This window comes from Synchiropus splendidus, chromosome 5, assembly GCF_027744825.2.
Source record: "Synchiropus splendidus isolate RoL2022-P1 chromosome 5, RoL_Sspl_1.0, whole genome shotgun sequence".
In the NCBI taxonomy this organism is placed as follows: domain Eukaryota; kingdom Metazoa; phylum Chordata; class Actinopteri; order Syngnathiformes; family Callionymidae; genus Synchiropus; species Synchiropus splendidus.
Genome location: NC_071338.1, coordinates 9,890,661 through 9,907,943, shown reverse-complemented (window position 1 = coordinate 9,907,943; position 17,283 = coordinate 9,890,661). Strand labels below are relative to the sequence as shown.

At 41.2% G+C, this 17,283-nt stretch overlaps 1 protein-coding gene across 4 annotated transcripts in view; it reads left to right on the top strand.

Moving 5' to 3' along the window:
- Positions 1–17,283, top strand: part of LOC128758639 (protocadherin-15-like) — a 175,399-nt gene that overhangs the window by 125,566 nt on the left and 32,550 nt on the right. For all 4 annotated transcript variants that reach the window (XM_053864808.1, XM_053864806.1, XM_053864805.1 and 1 more), the window contains 5 exons: positions 8,788–8,897; positions 10,259–10,399; positions 12,203–12,330; positions 16,331–16,561; positions 16,926–17,014. In XM_053864808.1, the coding sequence (XP_053720783.1) occupies positions 8,788–8,897; positions 10,259–10,399; positions 12,203–12,330; positions 16,331–16,561; positions 16,926–17,014 (699 nt within the window). The remainder of the gene's footprint in view (positions 1–8,787; positions 8,898–10,258; positions 10,400–12,202; positions 12,331–16,330; positions 16,562–16,925; positions 17,015–17,283) is intronic.

Below are 17,283 nucleotides of genomic sequence, written 5' to 3'. Positions count from 1 at the left end.
GCCACCAAAGAAATAAGCAGTGTATTTGTTAGTATCACTGTTCATTATTTCTACTAGTTCAGTCTAAAGCTATCTCAAATATAACCAATAAAGAAATCCATTCCTCTCTCTCAATATGACGGAGCTGCTGAGCTTGTGTGGAATTGGAATTCAGTTATAAACACATTGCACACTGGGTTTAAAGCTACTCTTGCGTCTTGGGAATTTTGCTTGGAGTAAGATGTCAGGAAGAAATGTGGTATTAATGAGTCGATAGGGTTAGCTTAAGAAGCGTTTCCCTTGACGCACTTCCACTTTTTTTTTTTTTTTAACTTCCCGTGCGCGTCAATATCTGAACAAACATCTTTATTAATAGTGCTGCGCTGTTTGTGTGTGCGAGAGAGAGAGAGAGAGAGGCTGAGGGAGACATGAATTTGCCCTTTGTGTCGAGCTCCCTCTCTGGGTGCAGTGAGTGTGTGAGAGTGATTCTCCTTTGCATCAACAGTGTACCAGCTTTTAATGAATTATCACAGCTTTATTGAATAAAAGCTAACCACAGAACCAGTGTGGTTTTAAAAGCTCACTAATGCAGCTTAATGACTTTAGTGCAGTTGCCTCAGAACTGTGGAATTATCAATATTCTTTCAGGTCACAATGTGAAGAAAACCAAGATGACTCCACTTTTCTTCCATTTCTGTTGAATGTTTCCTCCATCGTCGACTTCTTTGCGTGCCATTTCCTCTCAGGGGTTGCCATGCAGCAAGTCTGCCTCCTCCTCTTTCACCTAGCTTCATCACCATCCCTCGTCCCACCCCTCCTCAACTCCTCCTTTATTCCAAGCGTTCTCCATCCACCATGTTCCACATCTCTTCTTTTAACTGTCACCATTATGTTGTTCTTCTCAAATTTTAACTGGATTTTTAAAGTAGAACAGCGTGAGATCAAGCAAGGGCGTGGTAGTGGAAAAGCGGTCATCGCCAGTGAGAATGAGATTTCAGTGGAAGTGAGACGACAGGTTTTCGATCATGTACATTTCTCTCTTATGTAAAGTGTGTTTTGCGCACAAAAAGACCTGCACTGCTGTGTTCCACAGGGGTGCAACATCATTTCAAAAGGCACTTAAATCAGCAGGATAGTTCCTGTGTGTCATGTTTTACATAATGTCTAACACATTTACAGCTATGTCACTCCAAAACTCAGGCTACACTGCTTCCATAATGCACTGCAACCATTGTTAATGGTATAAATCAAACTAGAATTCCCGATTCACTTTTGTTTTTCAACTGAGCATCTGTGTTTTTCTTCTGTTGCTTCAGCTTTACTGCCTCCTTCCCCACTGTGATCTTCAAAACAAGTCCCATAATTGGTTTAGCAGCGTCCTTTATTGCCAGTGAGACAAACCTATTTCTCGATAATAATAAAAGCCATTGCCGTAATTACGCATTTAAAACAACTAGCGGCAAAGCGACTAGTCACAGATGACGCATGCTTTTGGGCAAGGCAACCTGCTGTTTCCCCCCAGGTTGGTTCGCAGCAGTCTCCAGTAACAGTTAACAAGCTTCTGATAAATCATTGTCACAGCTCAGTAGTTTAAGCAGATTCTCCGCCATCTCGGTCTCCGTTTCTTGCTATCTCATTCAGCAGCCGAATCTGTGCACCTGCGGAATTAGTATGCAGCCAGTATCGCACACACATGAATAATTATAAGCACCCAGCAGCTATTATCAGCATGAGATTAAGTGAACAGAAAGAAAATATTGCCTTTTCAAAGATTATTGAAATCTACAAATCACTCCTGCCTCTCCTCGAGTGTGCGCTTGTTTCCCATGCTTGCATGTCGTGGCGTGTGCGTGCGTGTGGAAGGCTGTGTGAAGGCGGGCCCGAGTTTCCCACATGCTGTCAATATGCCCCCCAGCCTGTTGCTTTGTTAATTCATCTCATTAGAGAATGGAGTGGCGGTTAAGGAGCCCAAACATAACATCAAAGCTTTCATAAGTCAAACCAAAGACAGCAAAAAACGTTGCTTTTTCTTGCGTCACCATAGACATTGTGACGCCGTGCCACACTATGGCAGGAGATGAAGATAAATATGGCCCCGCGCCCCGTGTGCAGGAAACATAACCATGTGCTCTGTTGGAGAACAGCAGCAGGCTTCACGCAGCAAGCACCCTCTCTGCCAGTCGCCTGTACGGCACACTGCCCTTCTATCAAAAGAGAATTGTTCATTCGCTGTAGCAGTCTGCCATTAATTCTGATCATGAAACTGATAACAGCGGTTCAATCCCGCTTACAAAGGTGATGCTGGTATTCAGACACAGTGTGTGAAACACCAGAGTTTCATTGAGAGTGATCAGTCGAAGCAAAAGAGCTTCATTAAGATTGATATCGCTAATTCGAGATTGACTCATCCACCCAATGTTGATGTCTCTTTGAAGGAAGATGAGTCACAGACAGAGCGCGAGTCAACACGTTGGCTATCTCTACCACACAAGGGGACAGTGCAAAATTGGTTCTGCCTAAGCCAAACTCAACAAAGCACAAATGTGGGTTAAAAATACATATAAGGACCCTCTCCATAGGACTGAAGGACTGGCAAGTACCAAGGATAGATGGAGGTAAAGAAAGCACACACAGTTCTAAGCAAAGAAGACACACTGTTCAAAGGGTATACATACTGTAAAATGTATATTCTTTATGTAGAAACCGCAAAAATCAGGCAACAGAACAGGATAAAAAGTTGAAAATATATGCTTTATAGCAGTAATGTTATGTGAGAACTGGTCTATATTCGAGATTTGGAATGCACAGAAAGCTTCACATGTCAGTACAAGCATGTCACTATGTAAAAGTAGTGTCCTCCTCCTCCTTTTCTTCTCTTAAAAACCTCCATTGTTTTTAACCCCTATATGGACTATATCTTATTTTTCTAATCATGAAACCAGTAGTAGCTCATAGCATGGAGCAAGTCAGTTGTGCTGATTGAGGAAATACACTTTGGAAGTTACCGTTGGAAGTTACCCTTTCAGCCTTGGACGATATTTCACTGCTACCACATCTGTTTTTATTCCAAGATAATAATCCTTTTGTTATTATTATCTGCTCTAATGCATTAGTAGGACATGGTGATGCATTTATAATGCATTAGTATGTATATATATATATATATATATATATATATATATATATATATATATATATATATATATATATATATATATATATATATATATGAACATTGATTTAAAAGTCCTGTAATTTGTTCGTTGAATGACCTGATGAAGCCAGTGAGACACACCTGTTGGCAAAACACACTTCGATTCTATTCTGTAAAGGAATCCTTTATCGCCCTGCATACAGTCTAATTGCTGAGTTGTGACAGTGTTTAATATTGCTCCTTGAGGGAGGGCCAGGAGACACCGTGCCGAGAGTCACTGCAGGAAATACGAGCGTCTGACAGAGGAACAGCAAGACAGGAATATAGAAATGTATATGTGTGTAAATAAGAAGAACAAGAATGAGGGTGCCTTTGGGTGAACTGCTGGCTAGGGAAAGATTACGACCATAGTTGAAACTGTCAAATGAAACCGAGTGGCGGCATTTGATGGATGACATTAATATAGTCACACATACTATTTGAACTTCACCAAGCCACTTTTTAAGACACCGGTTTTCAAGCAGGTTAGCAAAATGCCATCATGTTGGATGTTGTAATAAATGACAGGTTTTTATCTGTCTCAGTATTTTGTTATTTGTGTCTTGTGTTAAATATGTAATTAATAAAGAGGCTAATGTACAGGACAGGTTGGTAAAGCTCAATGTCTTCTTCATTTAGAAAAAATTAAAAGGGTAATGAGGCACTATCCTGCTCATTTCAGGAGTTTGTCATGGAGCTCATCACTGTAGCCACTTTCTTTAAATTGACTTCACTAATTCAAGACGCCCTGGTTTTTCAATGTTCCTTCAGAGCATGTTGCTAAACCACCACATTCTAACGTTACTTGAGTGCTACAGTGGTGAGTGGATTTATTTAAAACACCCATTTCATGACCTCGCCATCAGAGGAAACACTGCATTCCGGTGTTTATTTGCACTTTACTGCATGGGAGAAGCATGGCATTCATTTCAGTGACACTATACACGCCCACTCCAGGAAGATTCTGATTCTCATGAACACATGGACAAGTAATGAAAGGGTTAAACAAGTGATGCATCACCAGGCTTGTTCTCCTTCAGGGTGCTCAGCCCTCTAGAGACACTGAAGACTAGGCATGATCTAGAGTCTTAGTTAGATATCACATAAAACTGTCGCAACCTTCGGAGAATGAGGGTTATAAATGGGCTGCCTACAGTTCTCAGACTCTGTGTGATTGATTGGGAATTGACAGTTGAATTGACCAATCATCAGTCATCGACCAAACTCAGATCTGGACTCGAAAAAGACAAACGGCGTCTCAAGTGGGACCATTATTTTTGCTACATTTGGATGGCAGCATGCAGCACCAGTAGCAACCCGTATTGTTGGAAATGCTTACTGTTCAACAGTCACATCGTCCACCTGCAAGACTGACACTGACCCTTAAAGCGATCCACGGCCAGATGCATACCATCGTAATCTCACCTTGAGATCGCAGCACCACGGCTTAAACAGAATAGAGTGATCCTGAAAAGCCTCAGTCATCTTTACGTCAGCGATGCGCAGGCGACCTGTCCAGGGTGTATTCCTGACTCTCACCCAATGACCTCTGGGATAGGCTCCAGCACTCTCCACAACCCAAGTGAATGATTATGATCCCATGACGCTGTCCATGGTAAAGTTGTGACCCGTGTTGACTGTGATCGTGATCTGCTCCAGATGACCACATTTCAAATGGTGCTGGTGTAGATGGCTTCTGAGTGTTTTTGGATGGGATTATTACTTGTTGCTGTTCTAGAGAATTGTGGTTAAGCTCTTTGACACTGTAGCATTGTTCTGTCACTATTGTTCCAGTCTATGATGATGGCGGTGATAACTGAGGTAAAGGACCCTCTGTCATCCAACGTAACCTTCAAACAAGATTATCCGTTTGGCAAGTTAAAAACATACAGTATATGAGACGTTCTTCATTATTGTGTTTAGAGGCAGATGCTTTTGTCTTAAAAATGTGGCTCATAGGAAAAAATAACATTTCACTCAGACAAGATATGATAAGTGGATGACTGGAGGAAGTATAAACAATAAGAATCTGCTTCTGGCTCCAGACAACAGATGCTGTTTTTCTTTTATTGACTGCAGTTATAATTTGCTAATAAGCGAACCCATTGATGTTCCAAGTTATGTAAAAGGCTGCCATTATTCTCTCTCTTGATCGTCTTCACTTCTCTGTTGTGTGATTCAACGTGGATAAACAAGGCCAGTTAGGACCCTGAATCATCTAAGAATCAATCCTCCATCTGTTGATCCTCTGTTGGGTGGCCATTAGATGGAGATACACTGTGGCCTTTGTTCAAATCTAGAGCCACACGGTTTATAAAATGTGGTTCTTGCCATTGCCACAACCTCAGTCCAGCTCGGCTGAGAGGATACATGATATTTTGGACAGCGAGGGATCATTAAAGACCCTCCATCGCAGTTGAGACAGCCAGACATGAAAGAAGCATTGAAGACGAAATAATGACAAGAGAGCTCGAAACAGAGGCGTGAGAGTCAAAGGCATAATGAAGGAGACATACAAATGTCTGGGGCTGAAACAGAAGGCTCCAAAGAGGGAAGGGCATCATTGCCAATGTCTATCACGAGTCTTGTTAGTCTCTCGACCCTTTCTCTCCGAGAAAAGCCTGAGCTGCCGCCTCGATCAAGATTCATGTTCCGTATTTCTCTGGTAGGTTGGAGTGTGTGTTGGCACATAACCAGACAAGAACTGGTTCAAATTGCAAACGCCAAGAGCCTCCTCGGTTCTTTGACACCGAGTTCATCTTTAATTGTGTCAGGGCTGCATCATGGTTTAGGTCTCGGTGGATGGATTGAAAGTCGATGCAATATGGTTGCGCTTGTTTCGCCGTCTTTATCAGTGTTGACCCAGCTTGCCGTGATTAGCGCTCAGACGGCAGGCTTGATAATGAGGAGAGAGATTTCAGGGGTGCACACGGCGAGCTCCACGGCTCGTACCCGCCGTATGCATGAGAGTTTGCGGAACATTCCGAAATGAATGCTTGTATAGAATTGGCTGTGGATTGAGGAGATAAGTTCCGGGGTGGTGAGTTGCAGGAGGGGATTCCAGGTGAGTAAAATATAGCGTGCAAATGAGGCAGAGGCAAAGATTCCAAAAATGATGTTTTTTCCATGAACAGCAGCAGAGAAGTTGGCACTGGCTTGTGATTTCTGTTATTCATGGGGTTGCGAGTCCTAGGGGGGTTTCGCAGAGTTGCAATCACAGGAATCCAACTGCTAAATCAGGAGCTTTGCCAGTTTCACCAATCAAAACAGAATTTTGCAGCGTCGATGTGGAGAAGCATGGTGGAGCCATCATTATGACATCTTCAGTTCATCGTGGAAAAATTTGGAACAATTCAGTTTAGCTGTCGATGGCAATATTGACAGCCACACACACAAAACGGTCCTTTTCTATCCCTGTTCTCCTACACTTTTGTGTACTCGTCCTCAATTTTGCTTGACCTCCATGAGCTCTCGGTCCAATACAGAAGCACATGGACCAACAGACTGAGACTGCCCATCTCAAAGGCCAAGCGCCACAGGGGGTCCTTTCTTCTTGTAGCAATAAAAAGGTACAATTCATCTCTGAAAAAATTACAATGATGGATTCTTCTTGAACTGCATTTTCTTGCACATTGTTCACATTGTTTCTAAGCTCTTTAGTATTGCTTTTTTGCACTTTATAATTCTTTTTTTAATTTATTGTGATGTGCTGTGTCCAGAGCATGTTACGAACTCAATTTCCCTTGGGATTAATAAAGTTTTTCTCATTCTGATTCTGACTAGTGCGCAAGTACACCTTACTAGTAAAGCAATAAGTGTCACATGTGCTTCTCGTAGAGCTAAACAATGCTCACTAGTTGTACTAGTAGACATACATTTCTACTAGTATCACCAGTTAACAAAAAAAATGTACTTGTACATTATACTAGTGAACTAAAAACTCACACATGTGCGACTAACAACCCGTATATGCTAATAAATGGGCAAGGAAAAGTGAATTCTGAAATTATCTATTGAAACATGTATCTATTGAATATACTCAGACTGTGGGATTTGGCAATATCCCCGCCCCTACATTTGCATTAAGCCTACAAGTGCCACTTGTATAGGGCTCGGTTTTACTAGTGGTGCTAGTAAACCAGAAACTGTTGACTTGGAGTACTTGTAAACTTTTTTGTTGTTGTAATAGAACTGCTCAGAAACATAAAATAGTTTTACTAGTGACATTTTTTTATGAACTAGTGTGAGACTATGTGACACAAGGGCAATTAATGACATCACTCACTTTTTTTTTTTTTTTTTTATTTATTCCTTTATCTTTTATTGTCAAAAATGGCGGAGCCCCACTGTTTAAACTGAACATTGAAAAGAGATAAACATATTTATCTACAGTGCTGAATTTCACAACTATATTTTACAACTAGAAGTTCCTTCACAAATCACATTTAGCAGCAGCCAAAAACACCCCCCCCCCATTGCTTTTTTCCAGTATTCCCTTTAATGAAATCATTTTTGTAATAGCAATGTCAACAATGTCTTTTCCACATTTGAGGTTGAGTTGTTGAAGCTGGTTAACACAACAAACCTCAAACATCTGTTGTCCAGAGTTTAACCGTCTGGTGCCAAACACACTGTTGTGGAGGTTAGTAGCTCCTTTGCTAGACATTGCAAATGGAGCCCTTACTGCTCGGTCATATAATTCTGCTGTTACTTTCCTGCTCAGTACACGTTTCAGAAATAGTAAACTATCACAGCAGTTTGACTTGTGTGATATGTGGATTCAGGGAGGAAAAAAGAGGGCTGCACCCCATGAGTCTGTTTTTCCCACTGTCCTTCCACTGGTGTATTTAAACCAAGCGCAGAAATAATAACAGCTTGGAACCCTGGGCTCCGGCAGACTCTGCCATGTTGTCTAGCGGAAATCCTTGTGGCAGCCTGCAGGATATTGCGCTCCATTAAAATAATGCCACCACCCACAGACATGTCTGCATAATTAGCGATTGGGGTCGAGGCAGCTGCCCACTTTATCATTTGAAAAGTTTGGTGTGTGGCATCAGGACCTGGTAGGGAACCTTCGTGCCAAAGTGAGACAGGATACGAGTTGAAAGCGTCAAAACAAACTACAGCTCACCAAGTGATTCTTTTTTTGTTTTGTTTGGCCCACCAGTTCGATATATACTTTTATGGTTGGTGATATCCTGACAGGACGAGCAGCTGTGATCATGACTTGTTTGTGTCCGGCACAGGACATGAGACACAAATAGGAAGCTCTGATGCCACAGGGGACAAACATTATAGTCTGTTTCATATCAAACAAGTCAGGGAAATAAGTCCTCTGGTTGTAAAATATACTTTTGATAAATATCAATACACAGCATGACATTGGCTGATGACAACGTAAGCACCACCAAAGTTCCCACTTTGACCTTAGCCTTCTTAAAAAATAACAAAGTTGTCAACATCCATCAAAGCGACAGAACTTGGACACGCTTGACACGTCTGTGTCTCGGTTGAATTCTCCTCTCCCAAATCTCAGCCCATGCTCAACACGAGATCATCCACATCCATATTTAATTTTCACATTAGATGCTGCTGACTGACTGATCTGTTCCCAGGTTTGCACCAGTGAGCGAAGAGGCAGCGGTCGGGACTCACGTGGGAACTATCATGGCGGCAGCTGTCAATCAAACCATTGTGTACTCTGTCATTGAAGGCAACGTGGGAGGTGAGAATGCTCAGAGCTGTTTCTTCACTGTGGACCACAAGACCATCTGCACGCACAGCTAATTCATTGATGCTATTAAGTCGTACAAACTGTTCGTGCAGACAGGTTACTGTGTGCGAAGGTAGTGTTCTCAAGCTATCCAGCTTGAGAGGCATTCACTTTATACCTTAAATTCATTACGTTTTTTTCTCAGTCAAGGACTTTGTTTTTCAATTTGCATCTATATAGAAAAGAAAATTATAAGAAATTGCAATCCACCTTGAAACAAAGAGGTAAAAAGTAAAGAAGTAAACAAAATGAAACTGAACAACAAATTAGAAAGTACAGAGACAGCACCAAATTTCACATCACTTGATAAAAAACGGTGTCCTAGTCACTCAAGATCATCCAGCAAATCCCCAACAATGTTGACTGAAAAGTGTCGCGTGAAGTCGCATGACTTTATTGTTGTGATTTCATTGTATGCTGTGTTTTATTGAGTCATGTTTGTCATCTCACCACAGCTGCCATCCACACCCCAAGCACAGCAACAGACAGAAGTTCATCAATACAAACACAAATTTGTAATCATCAACTTATAAATATTTAAAGTTTTTGAAATTGGAAGTGTTGCTCAAAATATAGAAAATATCAACAAAAATGGCCTCCTGTGTGCAACCAACAGGTTTACCCCAAATTGATAGCAAATTTGAAGCGACAGATCTATATTATAATACATTTACATAATACATTTTAATAATAATAATTAAAACTAAACTAAACATATTTCTGCTGACTAGTTGGCGGCTGGTCAGAGGAGCTGCTCCACATCTCATAAGACATGTGGTGCATTTATCAATGATGGTGAACAGTGGTGAATGTTTTGGTTAGCCCAGAGTGCACTACAACATCTCTATAAACTCTATAGACTCAAAGTCATTGAATTTTAGAGGAAACAGCTCTTGTCCATTACATACTTCTTGTGGGGCACCAAGGAAAGTGATCAGCCAATTCCACAAAAACACATGGCACCAGAATGTCATCCAATCTGCACCCTAGAATCTGTTGCCTTAGGGGCACTTTTATGCCCCATATTTAGTGAGGGAAACCCATAACAAATTCACCAACAGCTCCAGCATCCAGTACTATGGAATCATCGAGTTGCACTTCTGTTCGATGTGTCAAGTTATATGTATTGAGATGTTTCAATGTGAAACTGGCTCCAGCCTCACAAGGGTTATTTTCTCCAGCTGCCACTTTACCATTGTCGAAAACTAAATAACAAGCACTTCTTAAAATAATTGGGCTATTTTTCATGCTCTGAAAAAGTTTCTTTTCTCTCGTGATTTAACTCTCTTGCCTTTTCGTCCCCTCTCTTTCAGGCGTGTTTGCATTAAATGAAACAAGTGGAGAAATTGTGACGGCCAAGCCTCTCGACTATGAGAGCAACGCCACCTACATACTGAGGGTTGAAGCTGATTCCATGAGTGTGGTGTCCTCCAACCTGCGAGCGCCTTCTAAGAGTACGTATGCACAGCTCTTTAAGAACCTTTCATTACATAAATATTTGAAACATTTTTTGCACGATTCTTCAGGGTTAGTAACTTTGATATGAGGTCACTCATCCCATTATTCATCATCACCATATTTGATGCCACCATTGATCCTAACAACATTTTACCAAGTCATTTATTTTGCACCACATCCAACTGCTTTGCTGAATGTATAGATGTTTTTAAATGAATACAGACTCATAATCCCATAATGACCCCAACATGAGTAATTTATTCCAAAAGATGGCAATAGTAATAATGATAATAATAATAGTTTATAGCGCAGGACAGCGTTTACGTGTAGATTTATTTTACACAACTGAGGTCATTTTTTCTCTTACCTTGGCCTCTCACTTTGAAGAACAAACATTTGGGTAAATGCAGTATATACAGTATATATTTATAATGTTTGTCCTCCCAGATACATTGAATCACTTTTACACAATTTCTGCCAGGGTCACGAAGCTTCTCACTTGGTGACGCTCTTGGTTTAAAAATGATGTGAGGTTTCAGCGGAGAGAGCCGTCCTGTTGACCCTGAAAGTGAGGACACTACTTTGTGAAGCTTCATCCGTTCATCACTTGTGCTCACAACTTCAGGGGAAAGACAGACAGCCTCTCAGACTGACTGTCACAAACACGTTCAATTCTAAATGGTTGCAAAAGATGGGTACAACACTAGAGGATGAATATCAGTGAGCAAACTAAATAGTGAGGCATTTTCTTCATTTAACTTCTGAAGTGGCTCCAGGGAAGTGACATAGAACAGAACCTACAGTATAAAGAATTCAACATCTACGTTTCAATCTCATTATAGTCCAACTCACCGCTGGCTTTTTTTTCCTGTCTGGAGGTGCACAATTTTGTTTTCTTTACAGGCAGCCAGATAATGTGGTTAAAACAAAACAAATGTGGAAGATGAGAGTTTGGCTACTTGATAGAAGAAGCTGGAGTTTCACAGTTTCTCTCCCTGGCCTCTTCAACTTTGCCTCCGCTGAAAGCGCAGATCTCCTTCTTCATTGATGCAGAGCCCCGTAGTTTTCTTTCCTTCAATTAGTGTGTGTATCACATGCTTTTCTCATCTCATTCAAACAATTAAAATTCAACTTCATTCATTCTGCGGGGATTAAACTGACAAATCATTCTAGTCATTACCAAATCCCCTTCAATTCTTCACGCCACGCATTTTAATCAGGCAGCCGATCAATACAGCTCTAACAAAGAGTTAATCCGGTTTTCCAACTGGTGTTGGAATTGTAACCAGACGTTCAGTGGTGCTGTCTCCAGGACAGCTGCTGGAGATAAGCTGTTTAGAAGTGTTTGTTTTCTTCATGAGTACAACAAGCACTTGGCAATACTGTCTTGGGTTTTTCTGTTTTGTGACGCATAACTTGCCAGCTAGTTTTGGTCCATGCTTTGTGTTGCTGGTTTTATGTGGGTGTATTTCAGATGTTGTCTTCAGCCAAACAAACGCTGTTTTGAATTTATGAAACTGTTCATATATTCCCTGGAGTTTCAGGGTCAGTGCAATTACGTGTCTGTCGATTGTTGTTGTCTCATGTCTCTGGTAATATCTTTAATAACTAAATGGTGTGTGCCTGACCTTCACAAATAATTTAAGTGATTTAATCCCGCGCCTTCATGAATAGTGTCAACCAAGCACTTGGAACCACCTAAGGATGAAGATGTGTATTCTGTTGCACAAGAGCAGGTGTTTTTCTTTCTGCCAGCTCAACTTATTGTGGACTTATATGAACATTTGTGTGCTTCCTAGGTAACACAGCCAGAGTGCTGATCGAGATACAGGATGAAAACGATCACCCGCCTGTTTTCACTCAAGCCCTTTACATCGGAGGCGTCGCAGAAGATGCAAAAACTTTCACCTCCGTCCTACAAGTCCAGGTACGATGCCAGCTTCATTCAATTCTTCAATAAATGTGGCTGTCTGTGTCAAACGCATCAAAATTAGATATGATTCATTTCACCGATATTGTCAACTGAACGGCCCGTCACGATATTCACTTAGTGAATTAATGGTACCATAATTCAAAATTAATTCGGTCACTTTCGCGACCCCTATTAATTGCCATGTCTGTGTTATGCTATTTCATTTCCTCATCTCTTCTCTCCTTACTATTAAGTAGCCCGTGTTCACTGCAGAGGGTTCACTCTGTCCACGATATCAGTCACCTCTCTGGGAATGAACAGAGTGAACCCTCATCACATCTAGGATTTGTCTAGCGAGCACCAGCTCAGTATCGCACGTTTAGAGCGACGGGCAAAAGATACTGTATCTTAAAGGGAGAAAAAAACGTGATTATAAATCCAAATGCCACAGGACTGGTGTGGGAATATTTGCCTTCAAACCTAAGTCTGCACAACGACTTGGACCAGTCAGTTTGTTCTGAACACATCAAACATGAACGCGGTCCAGAACCACAACCACCACAGCAGCTGTTTTAGCTTCAAGTATTTAAATATCAAGACATTCAAAAGTTCTTTAAAAGACGTTTTGACTGGAATAAGAAAAGACTGATGAGCAATCACGTTACATTTTATGGGGGGTACTTGCATTGATGTTCTTTACACGTTAGTATGACAATAATGTTAATGATATTATTGTTTATCTGTAATAGTATTTTGACAGTGACTGAGTCAAGGAAATTTACATCGCCAAATCACTTTGTGTCTCCTTTTTTTGTGGTGTCTACAAATGATTCATTACATAACCAAGGCGAACTCCAATTTACCTTAGACAGGAAACATGAATGTCAAGTTTAGTCACCAACTGCGTTGTAATAAACCAATGACAATGGACACCATGGAAGCTACTGGGGTGGAGCCAGATTCTAACTTCCAACCCTCTTATGGGGGTTTAGCTTATCTGGCAAAACATGGCAAATGGGGTTGCTATCTATCCCTTGAAACATGTATTGCTCCGTATTTAAATGAAAAACAGCAGCCACTCCCTTTAAAGACAACAGCTTTGTTCCTCTCTGCTCATGAGTACCAGTGGTTCTGGAATGCCCCCGGCACTTACCAACTTGTCCAGATACACCTGCTAATGGACACTAGGAATGTCACATGAATTTGAGGATGGAGATGCATTTGTTTCATCATAGTACATGACAGTAAATGAAGGACCTAGTTTTATTTTGGTGAACAGTTTCCTGCACTGGTCTTTTCGTTTCCTGTTTTGTCCCCAGGATTGGGGGTAGTGTCCTCCTTTTAAGGGTCAGTAGGTCTGTTGGTTTTAAAATGCTGAAAAAAGTTGAAGAAAGTTTCATTTAAATAGCTTGAAGCACAGCGGAGAAGAATATTGCTACAAGGCCATAGAAATGGTTACAAGCGCTCAGAGAGTTGACTGTGGCACGCGGCTGAGCTCTTCCGCCAGTTCCTGGGCAAGAGACCAGTCATCTGTATCCATGATTGGTTTCATTTTTTTCTACTGTTTGAGCAGTCTGTCATGATAATTTGCATTTTTGTGAAATAATTTGTCATTGCTGTGTAAATTGCTTTCTTGCCTAAACCAAATGTGTGTGAAGAGGCTCTCTTTTTGCATCCTTTTGTAATAGTTAATAGCGCCACCCTCGACAGGTCAACAACACTGGTCACCATCAAAAGCTGCTTCTCCCTTCGCTCGACATGAGTGTGGTCTACTGCTATTCTTACTGTTATCGCCCATCATCCAGATAAATAAAAAAAAGACTTGAACATTACTGTTGAAATAAACTTTTATTTTCTTCCGTGTCGATACTAAATATATGTAGATGCAGTGATCCACTGGGAATTCAGCAAATGGCAGTGAGTGAGTTTGAAGTCTTGGTGAGAACGTCCTCTGAACCTGGTGAACAGCATTTCCGTTCCAATGAAGGGTGTCTGAATAATCAAAGCCCTGCGAAGTAAACAGTTTCATTCAAAACAAGTTGATTTGACAGAGGATCCGTCTCCCCGCTGGAAGGCATCGCTGGAGCTCAGGCTTTCCAGACTTGCCAAATCCCACTTTCACCCCAGCAGACAGAGATGTTGGCTGACAAACATACGGAGAAAATGAAAGCACATCAAAACAGCATATGAATTTGTTGTACTACACTACAGTAGTAACTCCATTATGGATGATGATTTGAAACACTCGTGTTGCCCTCAATCCTAAATACTGCCACCCTGGGGGGGTTTTCCTGCCAGTGTTTGACTGTCAGTTAGCAAAATAACCTGAAAAACGATGAGTAGATTTCAATGTTTTTCTTAAAATCAGATCGAGCATTGCTGCATTTAGGTGGTTCCAGCTGGTCAGAATCCACTCGGGGTCCAGCACTGAGGATGATGTGTTGGATGTACATTGGTAATATTTACCAATGGAGAAGTGGGCGCAAATGATGCGGATGTATGACAAGACGACATACACGAAGTGACGAGAGGCAACACTTTCTCACTTCCAATTTATCAAATAGCAGTTCTTTTCGAGTGGAAATTAGCGGCCTACGTTGACGCCAGAAAAGGTAGTCTCCTGCAGTCCATGTTGACACAAAGGTGTTTTCAATGGAGTCCAATGTGTTCACTCCCGCATTTTATTGTTTATGTTTCAAAGTTAAACACAAGTCAAAGTCTTTGAACAATATTTCGCCGGAATACTTCTTACTTTTTCGTCTGATTTCCTGTATATATGATCATCTCAATAGCAACTTGACCAAAATCGCAGCCGGTTCGGCGGCTCATTTGGTGAAGAGCTGCATGAAAGTGAGCGGAGCCGTGGCTTGGCCAGGCCTGTGCTTGGGGCTTCTGCAACTCTCCTGTGTCAGCAGTGCATTGAGCTTACTTGAAGTTTATTATTGATAGCAATGGCATTTTCTCATGCTAAAAAGGTGAAATATAGCACAACAATTTTGGGCAAAAATCAATATACTGATGGAAATTAGCTGCTTGATGGAGGTATTGGATTTTTAAGCAGTAGCTATGTTACACCTGTGGTATTAAAATGTAAATGAAAAGCATTCAGACAAAAAAGGAAGGGGGTTGTGTGTGACTACTTTGTGAGTCACATTGTGAATCCTTTCATATTTTTCCGGAGTTGTATTTGCATGTAGTGAACTGGATGAAATAACATGGACATGTTTATTTAAAAAAAAGAAGAGGTCCACTCTAGGGTTGAGAAACAATCCTCCAAGATGCCCAAACGCATGATCACCTCTCAGTGTTATCCATCAAACAAATCAGCCGCATTAGTGTATTACGGTCCACATAACTCCTCATCACATCAAAACTCTCCTCTCTTTCTTTCCATTATCTCCATCTCTAATATTCTTTGTCCGTAGCCGCTAGACCTCCTGCTGCGCTTTGGGGTCTTGAACTTACTCTTCACCAGTACATGTTTCAGGAAACTGAACCACTGGAAGAAAACAAAGATCAACTCTCTGATTTGAAGATGAAGCAACATCTGGAAACAGGCCACATCACCTAACATGGGCTAAAAATTCCAAGATGCTATGATCAATCTCAGACACACGAGGACATTTACATTCCATCCCTTCAAAGCCATATACATCCTTCTGCAGGGCCCTTTCCATCTTCCTGTTTCCTTTAGTTTCCTGCCGTAACAGTTTGAACCTGTCGATGTCCCTGAGCTCGGACTACTCTGTCATTGCGACCCCTCTTTTAACATCAGTAAATCAATATCTGCATCAGAGTGCCGGCGGCATTTGCATGAAGACACTATTAATGGTTAGCCGAGCTGACTTCTTGTGCCACAGGTTATCACACTCAACACCAGTCGGGCAACAGTATCTGTGCACCAGTGAATACAAATGTGCCCTGTGGTGCACATGGCAGTGTGTGTTGATAAGCTGTGCAAATACCATGCATTTGAAGAGATCATCGCTTTCTATCTGTTATGGTTGTCTCTCAGGCCCTGGATAAAGACACAGGCAACTACAGCTCCATGATGTACCGCTTGATCATTCCACCTCCTGCTGGTAAAAACACTAAGGACACCAAGGATGGCTTTGTCATCGAGCCATACAGCGGCGTGGTCAAGACAGCAATCATGTACCGCAACATGAGGCGATCATACTTTAGGTTCCAGGTGGTTGCCACCGACAACTTTGGTCTGGGACACAGCAGCAAGGCAGAGATTGTGGTAAGAGGTCTGAGTGGAAATGTATACAATTCGAAGCAACTCATTGAGGTACAGTAGTTATACAATACAACAATACAGTAGTTATACAGTATAACAATATAATAATCATAAGTAAAATGCGGATGAATGGATTTCAGGAAATGTTGTCAACAGGGCAATGATTTTGTGGTGTCCAGATTATCACCTGGATTGTCTTAAAATGTATCTAGTTGTGTAGATAACATAAATGTAGTGCCACATAGCTCCACTGTATTGACAGTCATGTAACAGGGCTTAGAACCAACCAGGTTCTTGACAAAATGCATTGTTTTCTCTGGTTTGTCATCTGTTTGTTTCTTAATGTATCTGTTTTCCGTTGGTGCAGGTGTCAGTGGTGAACCAGCTCGACATGCAGGTGGTGGTTACTAACATTCCGCCGACGAATGTGGAGAAAAATAAGGATAAATTCCTCAGGTACCTGCCTTTATGACCTGGTTGAGTGAATCTCTTCACCTTCAAGTATTTAAGTGCTTCTAAGCCAGAAGCATTTAAATACAGTAAAGAAATGTCTCAGGTTTGGCAAGTGTGTCATTGGATAGTAATACAAGTGGAGAATGAAGAGGTTGCATGAGGAGGAGGATTTGCGAAGCTTCATGGTTGAAGGATGAATTATATAATAAAATACAAAAAATGTATTTTTTTATTAATCATAAACTAAACTCTTACAGAAGAAATAACAGACT